The following is a 22103-nucleotide window of genomic DNA, read 5'->3' on the forward strand; positions in this document are numbered from 1 at the left end:
TTGAAATACAGTGATCAGAATTTTTAAAAGAACAAGTTCACAGACTCCAGCCTTAAATCCATGGTCCTATGATCAGGAGGACCCCGGCCTGGGATGTCCATGGAAGAACATTTCTTGTAGCTGCTGCTTCTGTTCCCGTTGTCAGTATGGATGAATGGGTCAATGTCACTAGGATTACCCTTGCAAAGATGACATCCCCAGGGCCTTTTCCCAACACTTTGGGCCCCACAGTTAATGCAAACTTTTTTTTAATACAATAAAACTAAAGGGTGTGTTTTGTAGGGCAAAAAAAATAATGGATTAGGAGTCTAAGGGTGTGAGTTCTGTTCTTTTTCTCAATTCCTGACTCCCCGTGTGAGCTTGAGGGAGTCACTTGATCCTGAGTTAGCTCATTTGTTAAAAATGAAAAGGATCGGAGAGATGATCTCAGAAATGCCACTGGACCCAAAATTCACTGTGGGCATGGGCCAGGATTGCTGAGTGCTGTGAATTAGGGCCATGAGAATCTCCTGATGGGAGGCAGGACTTCTGCAAGCCATCTTGCTCATCAGACTCAGTTTACTTGTTAAATCTTGAAAAGTCAGTTTAAAACAACAACAACAAAAAAAAAGAGTTTTGTTTTGTTTTGTTTTTCTAAAAAATTGTCTTGGTGCCTTTTGTTTTTACATCTGAATCTTTTCCAGATATGCCTCAATTCCTCCTTCCCCTACAAAGTCAGCCTTCTATTATAACAGGATAAAAGACAATTAAGTAAAACTAATTCATGGTGACTGTGTATGCAACATTCTACACCCATAGCCCCCCGTCTCTCCAGCCCAATGGAGACAGTAAAAACATTAATTTCATGACTTCAAAAACGTCCACTTTAATGGCTCTCCACTCAAACAGCTGGGGCTCTCTGGTGCTTTAAGACTTCTGAAGCACTTTGCAGACATCATCTCATGTGATCCTATGGCTATTATTAGCTTCCTTTTATGGCTAAGGAAAGCTGAATTAGCCAGGGCTGGGCACAGTTGGAACTTGAACCTCTATTTCTCTGACTTCTGGGCTTCCTCAGCTTATCAGATGGGATCCCCACATCTGGGGCCCCCTGTTAAAATTCTTTTTGTCACAAGGCTTGGCCCTTTGCTCCTCATCTTCCCCCAAACCTGAGAGGTGTTTTCTGGTGCATCAGGACCAACAGCCACAAAAACAAAACGGGAGCTCGTCTTCCTTCTCTTCCTAAGGGAAGTGGTGGAAGGGTCCCCCGGCCTGGTCAATGGTGGAATCCCTGTGACCCTTTTGTCAGATGTCTGGGCTCAGTGTTGGGTTGTAGATTCACCCCCTCTCCCCACCTGTCTGAAAAGTTTAGAGACTCCCGTGGCAAACCACCAGGGGCTAAAACATGTGTTTCTCTTCCTTTTTTCAGCATTAACAGTAGCAAAGTTGTGTCCCGGTTTGAAAGGTTTGGCATGGGCATCCCGGAATCCAGTAATCCAAAGATTTAGCCTGATGTGCAATGTTTCTCACGGCTGTCGGATTTTTATTTTACTTTTGTCTTGTGGGTTTGTTATTCTCCCTTATTCTCTGTCTCTTCTCCTCCTCCTCCCCCCAAAAAAGAACTCAACTCTGCAAAACATCAGCCACCTTCTTAGAATCACCCCAGCCCAGCCAGCCGGGAGGCCACCGACTGCCAGCGTGACGACCTGTTTGCACACAGACCTTTGTGTCCTGAATGTAGAGCGTGTGTGTATAGACACACGTACACAGGTATATGTGCACACACACACGCACACATAGTGGTTCTCTGTGTATATGTGTGTGTGTGTATGAAATCCAGACAGACAATAAGTTTACATGTACTTTTTTGTTGAATGAACTTGGGGTTTTTTTGCTAGGTAATAATAAAAGTGACCCACATGTCTACTGCATGGATTTTTGGTTGGCCTGAAAGGTGGTGTTGGGGTGAAAGCCTCCTTCCCTTAGGAAAGGGCATCCTGGAAATCTGTCTGACTCCCCAAGCTGGGACACATGTTTGGGAGAAATAGCAAGCCAGCGTGGGATTTCTTGGGGGGACGGGGAGGGACTATCTCCTGCCCTTCCCTACCCTGGAGGTCATTAAGCAGAGCTTGCGGAGTGGCCACTCGTCAGGTACGTTACAGAGGGGAGCTCTTTTTGTTCTGGTTTGGTGAATTCATTCTGGGACTCCTATTCCAAACGTACCACTTGCTGCCTTTAATTAGCCAGTGAAAAATGGCCCTTAGTAGGGAGATCCTTGAAACCTGTGGGCCGCAAAATACAATGGAAAATATGCCAGAGAACCTGCGTTCAAATCCCACCTCTGATGTTTCCCACCGGGTGACTTTGGACAAGTAGTTTTTTTACGTCTCAGATTCCTTATTTGTGATGTGAGGGGGCCGGGCTAAAGTTCCTTCCAGCTCTAGGTGTATGGTTGAATCTATAATCCTTTATTTTGCTAAGAATATCAAGCTGGTTCCTCCAGGCAGACCACCCTAGATTGGAAGAGCTGAGCATACAGAGCTTTGCTCCACAGTGGATGGGAGCTTTCAGGAAGGTGTAGAGTGAGATGGAGCTAGTCTCTGTTAATGGGGGAGAACCAGAGCCAGCCCCTGATTCCTGGCCCAAGAGAAGACCAAAGTAACTGGCTGAGTTGGGAACCAAGGAGAGAGAAACGTACAAAGAGCATTGAACGCCATTTGTCCTTTCTCCCCATTCCCGGCACAGCCCATTGATGCTGCCTCAAGAGCCACTTTTAACCTTCCCTGGTTGTCTGATGCTTCTCTTTAATCAGTTATTAGTATTTATTAAGCACTGCTGTGTTCCAGACACGAGGGACACATGTACAGTACAAAGAATGAATAATCCCTCCTCCAGAGGAGTTGGCAATTTGATGTAGAGACAAGTTCCTCTTGGCAGGATCTTTTGTTATTCATTCAATAAGTACTTATTTCTGGCACATTTATAGATCCCTGCCCTCAAGGAGGGAGATTTCAGCTGTGTCATGTTTGGGAAAGTTCCATCTTAGAAGAACACTGTCTACCCCACAGTCCTAAGCTGATAATTGTCATGGGCCAAGAATAGCGAAGGATAGAGTCCTTTCCCATGAGGTGAGCAGCCCCCAAGGGGGGGTGGTGTCAACCTTAGAGAGTGTCTCAGGAGAGGGGAGAGGGAGGGAACTCTGAAATCTATCCATTAACTCCTCAAGGATTCGTGAACCCCTGATCTAGTCCCACCCTATGTTTCTGAGGAGGCAGTCTGAGAGGGCACATGAGTAGGTGGGCTTCGAGTTCCGGTCCTCCAAGGCCTTCCATTGGACTAAGTTATTGGATGTGTAATATAGACACAGTCAACATTCGCCATTTGCCTCCATGCCTCCAAAAATGGGACTTGGAATGTGAAGGCTAATCCGATAGGGATCATTAAGCCTGGAGAAAGAAGAAAGGTTTGGCTAGAAGAGACTGGCTGGAAAAAAGCCCAACTCTTCAGCTCAGCCCAGAGGTTGACTAGGGCCCACTTCTTGAACTAGGTGGACTCGGGCCCTTCTTTATTGCTACTGAAAGAGCCTTGAAGTGTTGTAGAGTCATGGTCAAACTCATCTTCATTCTGGGACCCATGGCAATTAAATTTGGGGTCTTCCCCAGAGAATGGGGATTATTCAAGCCCATCCCTCCTCCCTTATTCATCTTCACCGGTGCTCACCCTGTCTTTAGCCTGTTTCCTCAGTCAGACCCAAAGGACCCCCGTCCCCTATCCCCACTCTAGGGAAGGTACAAGCTCTTTGAGACCCTTCTTCATAAATGTTCTTGTAAGTCTCATGCCATCAAACGCCATTGCCATTCTAAGGAGAGGATCCACCCATTATTCCAGGACCTGTGGGGGTTCCAAGAGCGTTCCTCTGGAAATGGGTGAGGAGATGAGAAATCACCCTTTTCCAGCCTTTCCTTTGGAAGGATACCCTGCAGGTCACAGAGCCCAGAAGTTGCTCCTGAGGGAAGATCAGGGGAATCTTGGGCCCTGCTGATTCCTCTCGCCTTGGCAGAGAAGTTTCCTTCTGAACACTTTGCATCACTTGCCCCATATTTCAAGTCCCTCTTTAAAGGTATTCTAGTCCATTAGTATTTATTAACACACCCTATGGGCCAGGCATGTGCTGAGTGCTGGGGATAACAAGAACCAAATATGTATGTTTACCAAAAATAATATTGCAGGCCATAGCGTCTATATGATTCCAAGCAAGTCATTGTCCCCCTCCACAATAATTCTTATCATTCCATGTGGCAGAAGGAATTTCCTCACTTGGAATTTTCTTCACCAGTGAATTAAGTTCATCTAAACGAAAAAATGGGGGAAAATGCACATTTAATAATGCATTGTGGTGGGTAGGAATCTGAGTCGAGATCAGGGCATGGGAATAGAACAGACATCCCCTGGATTCCCTCACAGCTTGGTGGAATGGATCTCCCAACATGAATGTAAAGTCAGTATTGCTTTAGCAATCAAAAGGAGCCCTTAGGTCTCCAGTGACTCCGTTCCTTTGTCAGAGAAGGACTAACTCCCTTTTCTAATTCATTTCCCATTTACTTACTAAAGGAAGAAGCTAGCAAGCATCTAAGCTTCCCTTCTCTCCTTTCCTTGCCTGGGTTGTTTTGGGATTTTGGGGGGGTAAGGTAGCTTATGACGGGGTGAGAACAGTACCTGAAACATTTGGCTTTTTTGTTCATCTTTTGAGGTGACTGTGAAATGAAATGTAGCTGAATTGATTGCAGGTGCCTGTTTCCCCAGTTTTGTCTATGAAATATATTGGAAAAATAATGAATACTGTGAATTATTAGCTACTGTCCAAGAAAAAAAAAAACTCAAGTCCTTTATAGGCTGCAAAGACCTCTGATTAAAACCCTTTTGGGGAACTGGTTCATACCCATTTTTTTAAAAGTAAGGCCCAAATCCAAATTCTGCTTGAGATGGGGAGCCAACTTTTAGACCTTAGAAGTCACTCCTATTTTTAAACAAAGACTTACAGCTCCAAGGAAGTTCTCTCTCCTGGCAACCCCTTGCTACCCCTCCTGATGCTGGCTGGTGTTCTCTATTTGGATGTCCAACGTGGTATTTTGAATTCTTGTAGGTTGTAGTTTCCTCCAAGGATGGCAATCACAGACTGGATTTCTCAATAGCCATTCCTTAAATATGCATGAGGTGATGGAGTCATTCTGTGGCATTTATGATGTTTCTGATGATACTTAAAGATGTGCTTAGCACTTGCAAGCTGTATTTTTATTTTGGGTTCTTGCTAATTTGGGGGGCACATAAATGTGAAACTCGTGTGGGAGAGAGGGAGTCTGGTATAATATTGCTATATCCTCTGAGATTTTACCTGTGTGTGTAAACAGTCTCATAGGGTTAAAAAAATGGACTTTTTTTTTTTCTTTTTGAATGTGATGTAAAATTTGTACAGCAAAAATTTTTATATTTTCTATCAACTGAGTTTGTCTTCCACAGATGCTATTAATTTAATTAAAATTGTTAGTGTTATTAACAAGTGTGTTGTATTAGACATATGTTACTGGCAGGAGTACCTTCAGTGCCAATGGAATTCTGATTATTTGGAGAGCTCTTCAGTGAATAAAATCGATGTGCTCCATCAAACCATGACCTGCCAGAGTCTGTGTCAGTTTTTGCTTCATTGCAGCTAAGACCGATGAATATCGACTATGTATCCTAGACCGTGGTTCTTACGGGCTCGAGAGAGAATGAGGAAGGAGGCATACAAATAACTTATCTGTCAATAGTAACACGAACACTTTGGGGCCGTGGAGAAACACAGAGAAAAACGATATTACAAAACGGTAATCATCAAATCTGTTGGGTACTGGTTGAAAGATAGAAAAGTTAATCAGTGGACCAGATTAAATATACACAAACCGGGGAAGAAATCAAACATTATAAGAAAATACTCAATAAATCCGAGCATGTTGACCTATAGGGATTAAGATTCCCTAATCAACAAACACTTCTGGAAAAACTGGAAAACAATCTGGCAGAAATTAATAGGACAGCATCTCACACCATATATCACAAAAAGCTCCAAATCAATTCATAACCTAGTTTTTAAAAGTCATAAATAAGTTAGAGACGAGGGGAAGGAGATACTTCTCATGACTGCATAGAAGAGTTCTGGACTTAACAATAAAGATCAAAGAAGATAAAATAGAAAGTTTTCCATAAAATTTAAAAGTTTTTGCACAAAAAGCAATGCAGGGAGACTAAGAAGGAAAAACAGTTGAGTGGGAAGAAAATCTTTGTGGGAAATTTCTCTGATAAAAAGAAATTTCAGTTATGTCTGACTCTTGTGACCCCATTTGGTTTTCTTTTGGCAAAGATACTGAAGTGGTTTGCCATTTCCTTCCCAGCTCATTTTACTGATGAGGAAATGAAGATAAACAGGGTTAAGTGGCTTGCTTAGAGTCATTAGCTAGAGGTGTCTGAGGCCAAATTTGAATTTGGGGAAATGAGTCTTTCTTATTACAAATTTGAAGCTCTATGTATTATGGTACCCTGTAGCTGCTCTGAAAAAAAAAAAAATTTTCTTCCTCCCTCTCTATCTCTGTCTCCCTCCCCCTCCCTCCCTCCCTCCCTTCTTTCTTCCTTCTCTTCTTTCTTCCCTCCCTCCCTTACCCCCTTCCTCCCTTCCTTCCTCTCCCTCTCTCCCCCTTTCTTTCCCTCTCCCCCTCCCTCCTTCCCCTTCTCTCTCCCTCTTCCCTCCTCCTTCTTTCCCTCCCTCTTCCCCCTTCTCTCTCCCTCTCTCTCTCTCTCTCTCTCTCTCTCTCTCTCTCTCTCTCTCTCTCTCTCTCTCTCTCTCTCTCTCTCTCTTTCTCTCTCTCTGTCTCTGTAATATTTATGTATATATCTATATCTATAAATAATTAGATAGATAGATAGGTAAATAATAAATTGATACAAATGAATAAGAACATGAACCATTCCCCAATAGATTAATGGTTAAATGAAATGAACAGAAAGTTCTCAAAAAAGAAAAGTTATCAACAACCAAAATATTAAAATTGCTTCAAATTATTAATAATAAGAAAAGTTTCAATTAACTCTATGCTTACACATGCAGTCAGACAATATTAGTATTTGCTTATGAAAAGTGTGCCTTTTGTTCACTGTTCATTGATGCATGGGTATTTGTAAGCCTTAGAAACACTTATCTATTATGCATAATTTTCTATTTGCTTTTTTGCACAAATGTCACTGTTTACACATATTATAGTGTTGATTAATTATTATTACTGTATTCCTTTTTGTGCATATTTACTCTACATTATTGTAGATTGTGTGTCTTTAGACCCATAGTTATGAGGAAAGTCCAGAATTTAGGACTAAAGACAAATATGCTCAGACATCCTGATTGATTTGTTAGGGGCAGCAAATATTTTGCTGGAGGGAAGAATCTAGAACCTACTCACATATTAGAAAAAAAAGTATCAACACTGAAGTGATAGACTAAATATCAATGAAGCAGACACAATAGGTGATTCCTTTGAAATGAGAAATAGTCCCTTCAGTGAATCAGGAGAAAAAAAAAAAAAGAAGAGGATCTCTAGGGTGAAGAACTCTGGTTGGTTGGTCGGTGTCCTTCTTTCATAAAGAGGAAATAACATCACTGTTAGAGTCCAGTTACAGTGTGTCTGACTGTGGCTGATCAGACCAACGTGAGCTTAGAATGCTCTGTCACAGGTAGGGCCTGTGAACATTTGGGTTAGATTGTCTAATTTTGTGCATCTCCTGTTTTTTTTGAACTACTTTATTTCTGTTTTGCTCACAGAACATAACACCTTCTCTGATAAGGCACACCATGCTGGGCAATCCTGTGCCAGTGTGTCTCATGTCACACAATCAGTTCTAAAGTTCTTGAGACCTCAAGGGTGTCCTTGTATCACTTTTTCTGACCACCACATTAGCACTTGCCCTCTGTGAGTTCTCCATAAAATAGCCTCTTTGGCAAGTGTACATTTGACTTTTGAACAATGTGGCCAGTCAAGGTAACATTTAAAAGTCAGTCCATTGAGTCTAGAAAACAGACTTTTGAAGAGGAACCTAGGTTCTGAAGGGGTAGGATGAGTATACATGAAGTTAGGACAGTAAAAAACACACATAAGTGACAACCAGCTTGAGGGTACTTGGCCCGGCTGGGACAAAGTATATTAGGATTGAAGCTGTATTGATGAAACTCCTCTTGCTGTATATTAAGACAATAATCCTGTATATACTTTCTCTCTCTGCCTTTTCGTCTGGGCACAGGACAATCTCTTTACCCACCTTTATTTTGAAATATTTACTTAAACATTTTAAACCAATAACATTCATCTAAGTAGTTTACTTATTGGAAATAAAGTTGGGGGGACAACTGAAGAAACAATTTTTCAGAAAAAGAGAAATTTAACACTTAGATGTTTTGCCAGAAACACTTTATCTGTCTGGGAGGCTGGAGCAAATGAAAAAAGAGAACTCTAAATCCCTTGACACTACTTCCTAGAGTAAAGAAGGGACACTTATGAGTCAGTAGAAGGTCAAAGGCAAATTGAATACTCAATAAAACGGAAACACTTCTGATGTATGTACACATCCATACATACTTTTAAATTAAATTAATGAAAAGTTCTTGGTCTGATATGCTGGATTTCCTTGGAATGAGGATCCTACTGTTATATGTGTATTTGATTTTACAAGCTCTAGTAGAATTTACTTAGGGTTATTCATTAAAGAACTGCAGATGTTACTCTTTTTGGTGCTGCAGATGTTTGATTTCAAGTCACTCTAATCAAATCAGTTTTAACAACATTTGTGGAACTGAGTGTGGAACTAAAGCACACAGAGAGGAAGAGTTTAGGGAAGGGGATGTGAAAATTTATTTTGAAGTCTCTTTTTGGTCATTTTACAATATTTCTATATCAAATTTAATTTTTTCTAAACAACTTCACCACAGAAACTTGACATTCATGGAAATACTACCATTAGCTGAGGTTTCCACCTCCGCATCTCTCGTCTTTCCTTCTCTCTACACTTGTATATATAATCACTATCTTTGTTCAGACCCTCCTAATTGGTGAGCCCACCATAAATGTCTCTTCTTTCTAATCCCTACCCTTCCCACAGCTAATAAAGTGATATTTTTAAATAATTTTTTTCATTTTCAAAATATATGCAATAATGTTGTAATATATGTTAAACAATGCAATTTTCTCTACATATTTACACAATCATGCTGCACAAGAAAAATCAGATCAAAAAGGAAAAAAAAATGAGAAAAAAAGCAAACAACAATAAAAGTGAAAATATTATGTTGTGATCCACATTCAGTTCCCGTAATCCTCCTTCTGTATGCAGCTGGCTCTCTCTATCACAACTCTATTGCAACTGGCCTGAATCATTGTTGAAAAGAGCTATGTCTATCAAAGTTGAGCATCACATAATCTTGTTGCTGTGCACAATATTCTCTTGGTTCTACTCATGAACCAATATTTCTAAAGCACATGTCAGACTATGTTCAGTAAACTTTGTTCATTAAGCTTGAGTGTCTTTCTTATTGCTTCTAGAATAAAATAAAAACTGATCTGTTTTGGAAAAAAACCTCTAAGTTCCCATTTTATTTATCAAATTGGCAAAGATGGGGGCAGAGCCAAAATAGGGTAGTGAAGCCAGGAAACTGCTAGAGCTTTCTCAGTTTCCCTCAAAAACCACACGAAACCAAGCCTCAGAACAGAGTCTGGAACAAAATCTTCTCCAGCTCAAAATAGATTGGAAGGACTTCAAGAAAGGTCAGTCTCAGCTAGGGTGAAAGGGGTGCTCAGTCCAGCTCAGATGATGTAGGAGAAAAGCAGTGAGAGGATCTTAATAACAGCAAATCAACAACTGAGATCCTCAATCCTGGCTCAGTAGCAGAGCAGATCAGTGGGGTAGCCTCCAGTCCCTGTGCAGAAGACAAATCACTAGTCCAGGAAACCAAGCAACAAACAACATTAGGTGGGGCTACTCCTTGCTGTGAGCAAGACACCAAACACAAGGGACCCTGTGCTCAAAGTCAAGGTTCAAAGCTGCACAAGAAGCTTAGGGCAGAGCTCCCTGTACTCTGGGAGCAGAGAAAGAGAGAGAGGAGGGGAGAGAGGGAGGGAGGAAGGAAGGGAGGAAAAGAGGGAAAAAGAAAAAGAAAATGAGCAAGAAACAAAACTTTCACCATAGGAAGTTACCATGGTGACAAGGTATGTGAAATATGTGAAATCTCAAAGGGTGATGTGAATTGGTCTCAAGCCCAAAGAACCTTTATGGAAGTGCTTGTAAAGGACTTTAAAAGTCATATAAGAGAGGTAGAATAAAAATTGGGGGGGAAAGTATGCAAGAGAGAGTCAGCAGTTTGGAAAAAGAAAGACAAAGGTTAACTGGAAGAAAAAATCCTTAAAAGATATAATGGCCAAAAACCCCTAAATAAACAAACAAAAAAAAAATTGAAGAAAACACTTTGAAAAGTAGAATTAATCAAATGTAAAAAGAGATACAAAAGCTAAGTGAAAAAAATTATACATTAAAAACTAGAACCAAGAAAATGGAAATTAACAACTATGAGACATCAAGAATCAGTCAAACAAACTAAAAAGAATGAAAAAATGGAAGAAAATGTAAAATGCTTCATTGAAAAAAATAGCTGATGTGGTAAACAGATCAAGGAGGGACAATTTAAAAATTATTGGTCTACTTGAAGGCCAGGACAAAAAAAAAGAGCCTGGAACACATTCTTCAAGAGATCATCAAGGAAAATATACTAAAGCCAGAAGGCAAAAAAAATCATTGAAATTGACAAATATGGCAATAAAAATTACATCTTTTCCTGTGTAGATTTTTTCTCATTGTTTCTACTTGATGTACTGGTGAAAAAAAATTAACTTGCTGTTAAGCTAGAACTGAGTATTCATCCAAAAGTCACACTATCTCTCCTATTCTTCCTTGGGAGCTTTCAAGAGAGGAGGAAAAAGAATTGTTGTAAGCCTCTAAGTTCAAATCAAGCCTCAGATACTTATTAGCTATATGATCCTGGTCAAGGCACTTATGTATGTCTGTTTTAATCCATTGGAAAAGCAAATGACAAAGCACTCCAGTATCTTTGCCAAGAAAATTCTATGGACAATATGGTCTGTGGGATCACGTTGAGTCAAATGACTAAATGACTCAATTGACAACAAGAGAAAGGTAAGATGCCTTATCTCCTCATCTGGCTTTTCATCTGACTTTATATCCCTCACATTTCTGTCTCTTCTTTCCTTCTTGTATAAATTCTTAGGTAAATGGATATTGAAAACAGAATGGACCATGTTACAAGCTTCAAAAAATCAGAATAGCCACCACCAGACGGAGGACCAGCAACAAGAGTCTTGAGTGGTGAATCTCTCTGTTGGGTCTGTGCAAATAGAAGGGAAAAGGAAGACTTTTCTACGAACTTGCAGCTATTGCTTCTTCGTCTATACCCACTGAGAGACTTATGGTAGTTTGTACTCACTTAGAAGGGAGAGATTTCATCTATTTTTGCCTTTTGTTTGCATATTCAGTACCAACTCAGCAGCCAATTAAATGGCCATAGGTTAAGCCAAAATGGAAACCGACAGAGAATACCTACATATTCTTCAAATAGGGAGAAGGGCCCCTCCATTGCCCATCAGCACGTTTCTAGAACCAATCTCTGTTTCCTCATGGATTGATTCCAAGGGAAGCATACTAGACATACTAGCCCTAAAACTGGTCCCTTATTGGCTAGTCCTCCAACAAACACACATACACTCATACAAATACTCCTGCTGTATAAATAATATATGTTGTTATTCATCCTTTGTTTTCCGAAAGAACTAATGATATCATGGGTAGTGTCTTAATTTACACATGAATTGGATTTAAATGAGACAGAGTTGCACAAAGTCACATAAATATATATATTATAGCTATGTAAACATGTATGTATATATGCATGTGTATATATGTATATATGTGCAAATGCATGTATATGTACTTATATGTATGTGTATACTCACACCACAATGGGATAGTGATTTATACACAAACAATGGAGTTTAATTCTCTTCTCCACCACACCCTAGCTTATTTGATAATCACTATATGTAATAACATTTAATCATGTGTTGAGCATGACTAAGTTGTTAATACTCTTATTACAAAGTATGAATCTCTCAGTGATGAGTTTGAAGGGGTAATTCCATGTTGGGCTGAAATTGTCTACACCCTTACAAATTTTCGGTGGCTAAGATTGTGTGGGAAGATAGAAATTCATCCAGTAGAGGATACGCTATCTAGGAACTGGAGAATCAATTCAAGGATCTTTTTGAGAGAATTTAAGGTGAAACTGAGAAAGTAAGAACTCTCACTCTGCAGATGGACATATAATCGGACAGTCATTCAAACCCTGGAAGCTGTTTTAAGGACTGGGACCTCTGGCAACAGAAAAAAGAATTAATCATAGACTTGAGAGAGATAATTCAGGTAACCAAAAACTGCTCTACAGAGAAGGAGCACCCAGATGAGTAATCTGCCCAAAGAGCAATTTTATGAGGACCCCATGAAAAGGGAAAAGCATTCTTCAATGCCTGAAGTACCAGATTCCTGAGTTGCCTCAGCTACATGTGTTTTTTCTATGTCTTACCATAATTAAACTCTAAATTGCTAATACTGTGTTTGTGGAAGGTTATGGCTCAAGCTTATATAGGAAATGTTTTGTAGCCATGTTATCTCAGTAAATGCCTTCGTTAAGAGCTAATGGTGTCTGCTGGCTGACTTTTAGTGGAAGCATATCCGTGGGGGCTCATGAGCTATAGTTTTAGAAGGGTGGTCTTATAGGGATCCTAGAACCTAAAGGAGCAGTTACCCTCTTGGAACCAGAAGTGTGAGTGGAAATTAAGTGTAATAGCCAGGGGGAAGTACTACATATTCATTCCTACAAACATGAACATATGCACATATAACATGTATAAATGTATGATTATATACATATATGTATGTGTATGAGTTTTCTTTTTATTGATTTTTGGCTTGAATTTGATTACTTCTAAGGGTCTTTCTGGGGCAGCGAGGTGACAGGGGCTGGAGTACAGAACCTCAGGGTTTGGTGACATTTTCACAAAGCAGGTTAGCACATTAACATATGGAAACTTGATGTAATAAAAACCTTTAGAAAAACAATAAAAAGGAATAACACTGAAGCCTTCTTTTAGGGGAATACCAAGGCCTTAACTTGGGAAATTTTATAATCATATAACTACTAAAAGGAGAAGTCTCACCTGAGACTTTTTTATACCTTTGTTCAGGAAAGGATGGGCCAGTAGAGGAAGTACCCACTTGGATGAGATCACAGATATTTTTAAAGTATGAAAGCAAGATGGCGCTATGGATAAAGTACCGAGTTCAAATCTTGCCTCAGATACTTGATGGCAGTATAGGTTTTGGCAAGTCACTTGGGTCTATCTGTGCATTTTAATTTCTTCATCGCTTAATTTCTCTGGGCTTCAGTTTCCTTATCTATACAATGACTTGTAGGACTCTTCTAGCTCTGAATCTAGAATCTTATATTCAAGCTAAGTTCCAGAAAAAATCCTGGGACAGGACTGACCATACTCTTCGACTCTGGGACATCCTTCTAAGATGAAGTGCACAGGTGATTGAAAACAAATGACAATTTTACAGCAGACATTACTTCAGGACTGTTTCTGTAGAATGAGCATATATATCTGGCAGGGAACGGAAGACGCACTCATCCTGTCCATATTTTGTGTCAAGGTCTGTACTAAGTCCTTTACAAAGGTTATCTCCTTTGATCCTCACAAAAACCATGGGATGGTAGGTGCTGTTATTATCCTCATTTTATAATTGAGGAAATAGAGGCAGATAGAAGTTAAGTGACTTTCTCAGGATCACATATCAGGAAAGTGTCTGAGCCAGGATTTTAATCTAGTCTTCTTGAATCCAGCCTCACCTAGCTGTCTCTAGGCAAACACGGGCCAAGCAGGATGACCCGCATCCCACTGGAAATATGGCCACCTCTGTTGTCCTTGGTTACAAGGTGCATGGAAGTGATCAGTCTCTTAGAACCTATCTGAATAGACATACCACGATGTGAGACAAGCCACAGAATTGGAATCAGTGGCTCTTTTCATCTCTGCTTCTTAGAATCCTTAACTTCCTTCAAGACCGATCACTCTTATAGCCAGGCCCTCTTGGAGCTGCTTATCTGTTTATTTACTGTGTGTATACATAGTTGGTCTCTAAGGTCCTTTGTAACTGGTGAGGAGACAAGGCAAATTGGTTTCTGTGAAACTAATATTGCTTTATAACTCCTCCCCCCCATCAGATATGTAATCTCCCTTGGCTACTAATAGATATTTATAGCTTGTGTGGGATGGGGTCAAGCTATTCTCCTGAGAGAAAGATTGATTAAAGAGATATGAAAACATTTCCCACAGAAGAAGGAACTTTAGTGGTGGTCTAGCGCAGCTCATGCATGAAGGGAATTCCTAGCACAATATACCAGACCAGCAATTGTCTTTCCTCTAAATGGAGATCACAAAGGAATGGGGAACCATGATTCTCTAGATGATTGGGAGAGTGGGGAGTGAGAAGGAAGGAGCCCCAAGTCCCTCCTACTTTCAGCACACTCTCAGTCATCACTGGGATCAAAGGAATCACTTTGGACCTAAAGACAAAAATGCATTAAAGAAATGGCCAGAGCTGGACTTGGATAGGTCCTTTGGAAGATGTCTGAAGTTCTGGCTATGCAGCCAATGAGAAAAAACTCCCCCAGCCACAATAGAGCAAATGGAAACAGTTACAGGATATCCATATGTGTACTTCCCTCATATATCATCAATGGAAACAGCTTCCTGATGTTCTCCACAGTAGCTGATGGAGTTTCCATATGAATCAGACTCCTCTTACACTTGGTTACCCTTGCTTCAGGTTATGTAAGTTTTCCTTTGCATTTCTGAATTCTTTGTTTTATTGTTTCTCATAACACATATTCTGTCTTATTCACATACAAATTGTTTAATCATTCCCCAATCAATAGACATCTACTTTGATTGTAATTCTTTGCTACTACTATTGAAAGTGCTGCTATTGTTGGTATATGTGAATTAGTGAATAAACAGATGAATCAAAATGCTTTTAGGCACTGTTCTGGGACAGAAATACAAAAGTGAGACAGTCCATGTACTCCAAAAGTTTATATTCAAATAGGGGAGACACTCATTATCATTATTATTGTCATTAATAATCATTAGTAACTAGTACTACTAGAAGTAATGAACATTTTTCAGGTCTTTTAAGGTTTGTGTAGAGATTCATAAATATTACTTCATTTTATCCTCACAAAAACTCTCAAGTAAACAAAAGGTGGGTAGTATTGTTGTTCACATTGTACAGATGATTGAGCAGAAGGACAACTGGGCAGTGCATTGGCTGGAGAACCAAGCCTGGAATCAGGAAGACTCATTTTCTTAAGTGCAAATCCATCCTCAGACACTTACAGTTCTCTTTTCTGTAAAATGAATTGGAAAAAAGAAATGGCAAATCATTCTGTGATACAACAGACACCAGGAATGGTAAATATGAAATAGAGTGGGAGAACATATGAAACATCAGTGGAACTTACAATTACCCAGTAGAAAGGGTGCCCCATGAGGCTGGGGCTAGCAGGGCTAACTAAATCTTGAAAGGGACTTAGCACCTTAAAAGAGTTAGCTATAAGAAGGAGAAGTGGGATCAGGAGTATAGTGGAGTTCTGAGAGATACGATATGGAATGGGGGAGGGTTAAGAAGAAAGCCATATACACGTCAGAATGCCTTGGCTGATTGACCCAGTAATGAAACCACAGGCCATAAATTGTTTTATAGGGAAAATTTAGCCCGAGGGACTTGACATGACTTGGATTTCTAACTGGATTACCTCCAGAAGGTAGGACCATAGAGCTAAACAGAGCTCCATTATCAGAGCCCTCTTCTGCCTGACCCAGAGAATAATTTTTATCAATTCTTCAGTTTCTCTTAGCCAACTACACCCTCCATTCAGGACTTTATCAGAACCAAAAAGATGAAGCTCCATATTAAGAGGAAACTGCTGAGTCTGGCTTTGGGTGACAAAGATTTTCCCCCTCAGCATTGAGATGGGTCACTTGGGCACCAGGCCAATGGGATTTTACTTTCTAAATGTGAAGGAACTCAGACCTGAATGGGGAAGTGAGACCCCAAGTTACAGCAAGAGCAGAATTTGCATTTGGCTAGGACTGGCTATTTGTGATTTGTCTTGAAGCAGCTCCTTAGGAGGCCCTAGGAGATATTGGACTTTTGCATCTTGACCCATATTCAATGTTTGATTCAGGAGGAAGGAGGGCAGGAGATTGGGTGCAAATACTCTTGATACCTTGGGCATCCATGTTGCACATTTACTTTAGGAGTAGCAAAAGTGACTGGAGGCCTTTTGAAAGAAGTTTCTCTGGGCAATGATACCTGAAGATGTCTCTACTGTCTTCCCACCTTCCTACAAGTGGGAGCTGTAATCTCCCCCCCCCCCCCAGTTTACAGCTAACTAGTACAAATGTCGGAGACAATAGTGAATAAGGTTTATTTATATGTTTCTCTTTTGAATCACTCAGTTTCTGGCTTTAGAAAATCCTTCATCAGTTTAAATAATCCTTGAAGGTTATTGTATGAACTGGAGTGATATAACAGAAAGCTTGTTGAGACTAACTGAGGGACTTGGTTATGCTCCGTGGGTTTTGTATAATGACACCATTATTACCTATTGTTTTTATTCATTTACTCAATTCTCGATCTATTTGGTGCTAGGTTTTGTTTACAATGTCTAGAAATACTGATTATTTTTATTTTACATCCCACAACTATTTACATTGCTCATTCTATCAATTAGGTTTTTTAGTCAATTTTCTAGGTTTCTCTAAATATCCCATCACAGAGTGATAGTTGTATTTCTTCATTGACTGCTTTTTATTCCTTCAATTTCCTTTTATTTGGATCCATAGCTACCATTTCTAATACAGTACTAAATAATAGGGGTGATAATGGAAATCTGTTTCACCCCTGGTTCTTTTTGGAAAGGCTTCTAGCTTATCCCCATCATAGATCATCATTTTAGATAAATACTTAACATTCTTAGAAGGACTACTGGGCTTCCTAGTGTTTTTGAATAACTATGAGTCATATTTTGTCAAAATCTTTTTCTTCATCTATTTACATAATCATATGATTTTTGTTTTTCTTATTGATGTGGTCAGTTATTAGGAGAAGGACTACCAAGCCCTTTTTTTCAGGACTGCTCATCCACCTTTGGGGTTCACCTTCACCAAATTCTCACTTAGTTCCAAGAAACTGGAGCATGCCCACTGGCCACATCCCCATAAAACAGTTTGGACAACAAGCCAAATCAGGTGGAAGGTAATGAACAGGCCTCAAACTCTCCGAAAGTTAGCGGTATGTCTACCAGAAACTTTGCCTAGTAGAATTGGCAGTTTATTCCAATGACCATGGACATCAGTAGTCAGTGCTCTGGAGCACTTAGAGTTTTATTAGCCCCTGAATCCCAAACCATTGCTAGTCATGCTAACTTTTATCCTGCCACGGACTTTGATGATTGGAACAGCGAGGCTGACGATTTGTGCAACTCTGTCTCACTTAAATCCAATTCATGAGTGGATTCAGACATTCCCCAAATAAATGTCACTGGTCCTCTTTCAGGATGAAAGATGAACAACTGTCCTCAAAGCATTATGGGAGGATGAGAGGTCTCAGGACTCTAGCTGACTTTCAGAAACCACTTAGTCCAACTACCTCATTTTACAGAGGAGGCAACTGAGGAACCCATCGTAAGTGTCTTGCTGAATCCTCATAGATGAGATTTGAATCTGTCTTTTTGTGCTCTTTCTATAAATATACTATGAGTATATTAAGTTGAATGGGATAAAATTAAAGGCACTTTTTGAGTTGGATAAACAGTAGAAATGACATTGGGGTATAGCACACCAGGTGACCAAGTGAGAAGTCTGAAGGCTGTGCCACTGGCAAAATGTTTGAGAAAATCTTTATCCTAGAGAAGATCTGGGGTTGAAGAACTAGTCTATGATCATAGGGTTATTTGATTGTTGTGTTGAGTGCTGGATATGTTAGGGGTCATAGCCACTCCCCCCTTCCTTGCCATTATTGAGTTTTATACGCCATTGTGATACAATGAAGGATAGAAAAGAAAAACAACATCCAAGTGCCCATCAGGTACTCTAACTCCTTTCTTGTCCAAAACTATCCTAGGAATAGAATTATGTTATCTCACCTCCTGCCTAAAAACCTAAATTATGTCCTCACTATACTCCCCCTGTCCAAGAATCTGACAGGGCCTGAAGCACAATCCCCAAAGCTGTAAATACCAAGTTAACTCCCTTCTCCCTACTCTCTCTCTGAAGTAAAGATAACAACAGATGCAAAATGTTAGACTAATTGCATTCTCAGCTTCTGTATCCTGCTTGCCAACCCTAGTTAGCTAAAACCCTATATAAGTTCCCTGCCTCAGTTCCTCTGAGCTGAAATGCTTTGGACAAAAGTCCCATTTTGGTTGGCTAGCCTAAACTTTCCACATTAAAAGATTAAAAACCAACCTCTGTTTCCCCTCAGTTTCTCTGATATTATACTAATAGTATCTATTGAGCCACATTTTAAATAAAGGAAGGAAGAGAATCTATATAAAGCAGAAGGACTGGTGGGGGAGTGCATTACCAGGCATGAAGGAGTATTGTATTCCCAGGCCAGAAGATTTTTACAATCATTTTTGGACAGATTGTTAGAACAAGAGCACGCTAAGGTCAGAGGGCCTCGGGATCCCTAACTATCTTCCCTAAAGTCTAAGGGAAGAAATAATATTATATTCCCAGGCCAGAAGATTTTTACAATCATTGATGGACAGATTGTTAGAACAAGAGCACGCTAAGGTGGGGGGGACCTCAAAAACCAAAAGATTTTAGAATCATTGACAGTAGGAAAGGAAGCCTCCTTACTGCTCTTTCCCCTAGAAACTATAATCCATCATCTTCACAAATCACCCCCACAGAGGTTACTGAGAAAAAGAAATTAATTGATGGGGGATGGAGATAAGCAAGGGAGGGACCAGCGTCACAAAGGCAAAACTCAATATATGGTCACCAGCATTTTAGTGCCTTTCCTTTGTCTGGAGAGTCCCATCCATTTCTCTGGCAGGATTCACTATTAGTTATAAAGGGCAGAAATCTGAAATAAGAATAGTCGGGAGTTAGGAGTGATCTAGACTTAGAGAAAGGTTTATCCTTGTACCTCCCAAAGGAAAAGGAAATCCTCACCTTCTGACCTAATCCTTTTGATATCTCTCGGCCCAGATACTTTTAGCTCCATGAAGCAGTGACTACAAGTGAGACCTTAGCAGCTCTCAAGGAATTGAAAGCTCTTAACCTTGCTTCTTATCATGGATTTTGACCTAGAAAACAGAGTCCGGCTCACTGCCATCTAAAGGTAGATGAGGACTGGGAAAGTGACCCAATGAACCAGCCGGGTACTGAAATGGGGAGGAGACTGGGTTTCTCTCCCCTATTGGTTGTTGGAAGCCAGATTGCATAACACTATTGGCAGAACACACATATGGTGTTTAAAAAGAAAGAGGAGGAAACAGCTAAGTTATCACTTCCTTCCCACTGTCCCCAAGTAAATAAAAGTATTTATTTCTCTGTAGATGATATATAATGGAAGAATACTGGCCTCATAACCAAGAATATCTGGATTCAAGAATAATTTGTTATTTGGTATTTTCAATTGTGTCATGATCCCATTTGGGGGTTTCTTGGCAAAAATATTGGGTGTTTTTTTTTTTAGCCATTTCCTTCTTCAGCTTATTTTACAGATGAGGAAATTGAGGCAAATAGGGTTAAATGATTTGTCCATGATTTTCCTGATTCCTAACCTAGAGCTCTCTCCATTTTTCTACCTGGGTGGTGGTCTCTTCCAAACTCATATAAACTCATTTTGTGATTTTGGATAAGTCATTTAACCTTTCAACATCCTCAATCTCTCCAAGAGAGGAATCTCTCAGATTACAGATTGCAGAAAAGGCATTGGTAGAGGGAGTTTCCTCATAGAGATGGGAGGAAGTATCTTTAAAATTTCTCATTTTGTTGAAGTTCCTCATAGAAGATGTTTCACAGACTTCCTTCAAGTTCTCCCCTTTTCTACAGACCGCCAACCAAGGAGATGGCTTTGTTTGATCATTGATAGAATATTATCTTAACCTTCCTATGACTCTCTTCCCCCTTCCTATTTCCCACAGACGACATCCAAATTTTGTGCCTGAAATGTTCTTCCTCTCCATCCTGCTCCTTAGTTTCCCCAACTTCCTTAGGGACATCTCGGATCCCCACTTTTGCCTGAAACCTTCTCCAGCTTCTCAGCTGCTTAATGTTTTCCTTTTTAAAATCATTTTTGTTGTTGTTTGGTCATATCATTTTCAGTCATTATGATGGAATATAGCTTCTAGGGGAAACAGCAATAATTTTAAGATCCTCTGACCTGAGGGTGCTTCTTTTCTAACAATCTGTCAGTGATTCTTTTTTTTTTTTTCTTTTTCTTTCTTTTTTTCCCCTGAGGCTGGGGTTAAGTGACTTGCCCAGGGTCACACAGCTAGGAAGTGTTAAGTGTCTGAGACCAGATTTGAACTCGGGTCCTCCTGAATTCAGGGCTGGTGCTCTATCCACTGTGCCACCTAGCTGCCCCAATCTGTCAGTGATTCTAAATCTTCTGGCTTTGGAATCTGTGATCCTGAGGCCCTCTAATCTAAGAATGCTATTGTTCTGTCAATGATTTTAAGTCTTCTGGCCTAGAAATATAATATTTCTTCCCTTAAACTTTAGAGAAGATATATTAGTGATCCTGAGACTCTCTAATTATTGTTCTGACAATCTTGTCTGTCAGTGATTCTAAGTCTTCTGGCTTTAGGATAGTCAATGATAACCAAATTCCTTAGACCACTCCTTAGTTCTACCTCTGGGCCATAAAAACAAGCATATCAGTGCCATGAAGAACTGGATAAAGGTATCTCCTTTTTTTTGGACTTTAGGCCTGCTTCAATTACAATAAACTTTGCCCCTTGTCTTGGATATGGGGTCAAGCCTGCAAATTCTTTTGAAACATCTCTATGACCTCCAACCTTTTGGGGTCCCTTCCCAGCCTCAACAATTCCAGGTGGGGTTTTCTGCTTTCCAGAATGCTTGTATGACTTCCCAGAGGAACTGACATTTTAATATATCAAGTTCCATCTCTTCCATGAAGCTTTCTAGGAGTTCCTTGCAGGCACAGGGGAGAGTGCTGGTTCTGGAGTTACTCAGAGGACCCTGCTTCCCACTCATTGCCTGGGTGATTTTTTGAGCTTTTTCCAGCTCCTCTCTCCCTTAATGAACTCTCTTGGGTAATTTCAGTTTCTCCAAAACCTTCACTTCCTCATGGCCAAATTGTTTTTATGTAGGCATGCATTAGCTTCCTCTCTCCATCAAACTGCACATTCCTTAAGTACAATGAACATAATTTATATTTCTTCTGCATCTCCATTTAAAACTGGGCTGGACCCTTAGCAGGTGCTCAATAATAGAAACCTGTCAGGTGAGTGAGCAGTGAAATCGGCAAAGTCTATACAAACACCACTCCCTTCTCTCTTCCACACTGGCTCCTCTGTTACTGCTTCCTGTCTACAGCTCCCCTTTCTGCCAGGCACAAGTGTCACAGGCTTTTTCATTTCTCCCCCATCCTCCCCCTCCAAATTAGGGATGCATTTTTAGAGGGGTCTAACCCTTTTTGCATAATCTCAGTAGCACAGAAGCAATGGAACTCAGCACCTGGCTACCCTCTTGCTCAGAGGGGAAAGATGTCAGACGGCAATCCAGCATCACACTTTCCCCTCCTCAACCAGATATCAGATTCTCTGTTAGCAGTCTCAGTAAGTTCTGGGGTCTTTGGCCTTAAAGACTGGAATTCTAGGG

The 22103-nt window shown here is 40.2% G+C and overlaps 1 protein-coding gene across 2 annotated transcripts in view; it reads left to right on the forward strand.

The window, feature by feature from the left end:
- KSR1 (kinase suppressor of ras 1) overlaps positions 1-5647 on the forward strand; it is a 213717-nt gene extending 208070 nt beyond the window's left edge. For both annotated transcript variants that reach the window (XM_074263662.1, XM_074263663.1), the window contains one exon: positions 1409-5647. In XM_074263662.1, the coding sequence (XP_074119763.1) occupies positions 1409-1487 (79 nt within the window). In that variant the 3' untranslated portion in view covers positions 1488-5647. The remainder of the gene's footprint in view (positions 1-1408) is intronic.
- The last annotated feature ends 16456 nt before the right edge of the window (positions 5648-22103 follow it).

The sequence above is a fragment of the Sminthopsis crassicaudata genome, chromosome 4, assembly GCF_048593235.1.
Source record: "Sminthopsis crassicaudata isolate SCR6 chromosome 4, ASM4859323v1, whole genome shotgun sequence".
NCBI classification, from domain to species: Eukaryota; Metazoa; Chordata; class Mammalia; order Dasyuromorphia; family Dasyuridae; genus Sminthopsis; species Sminthopsis crassicaudata.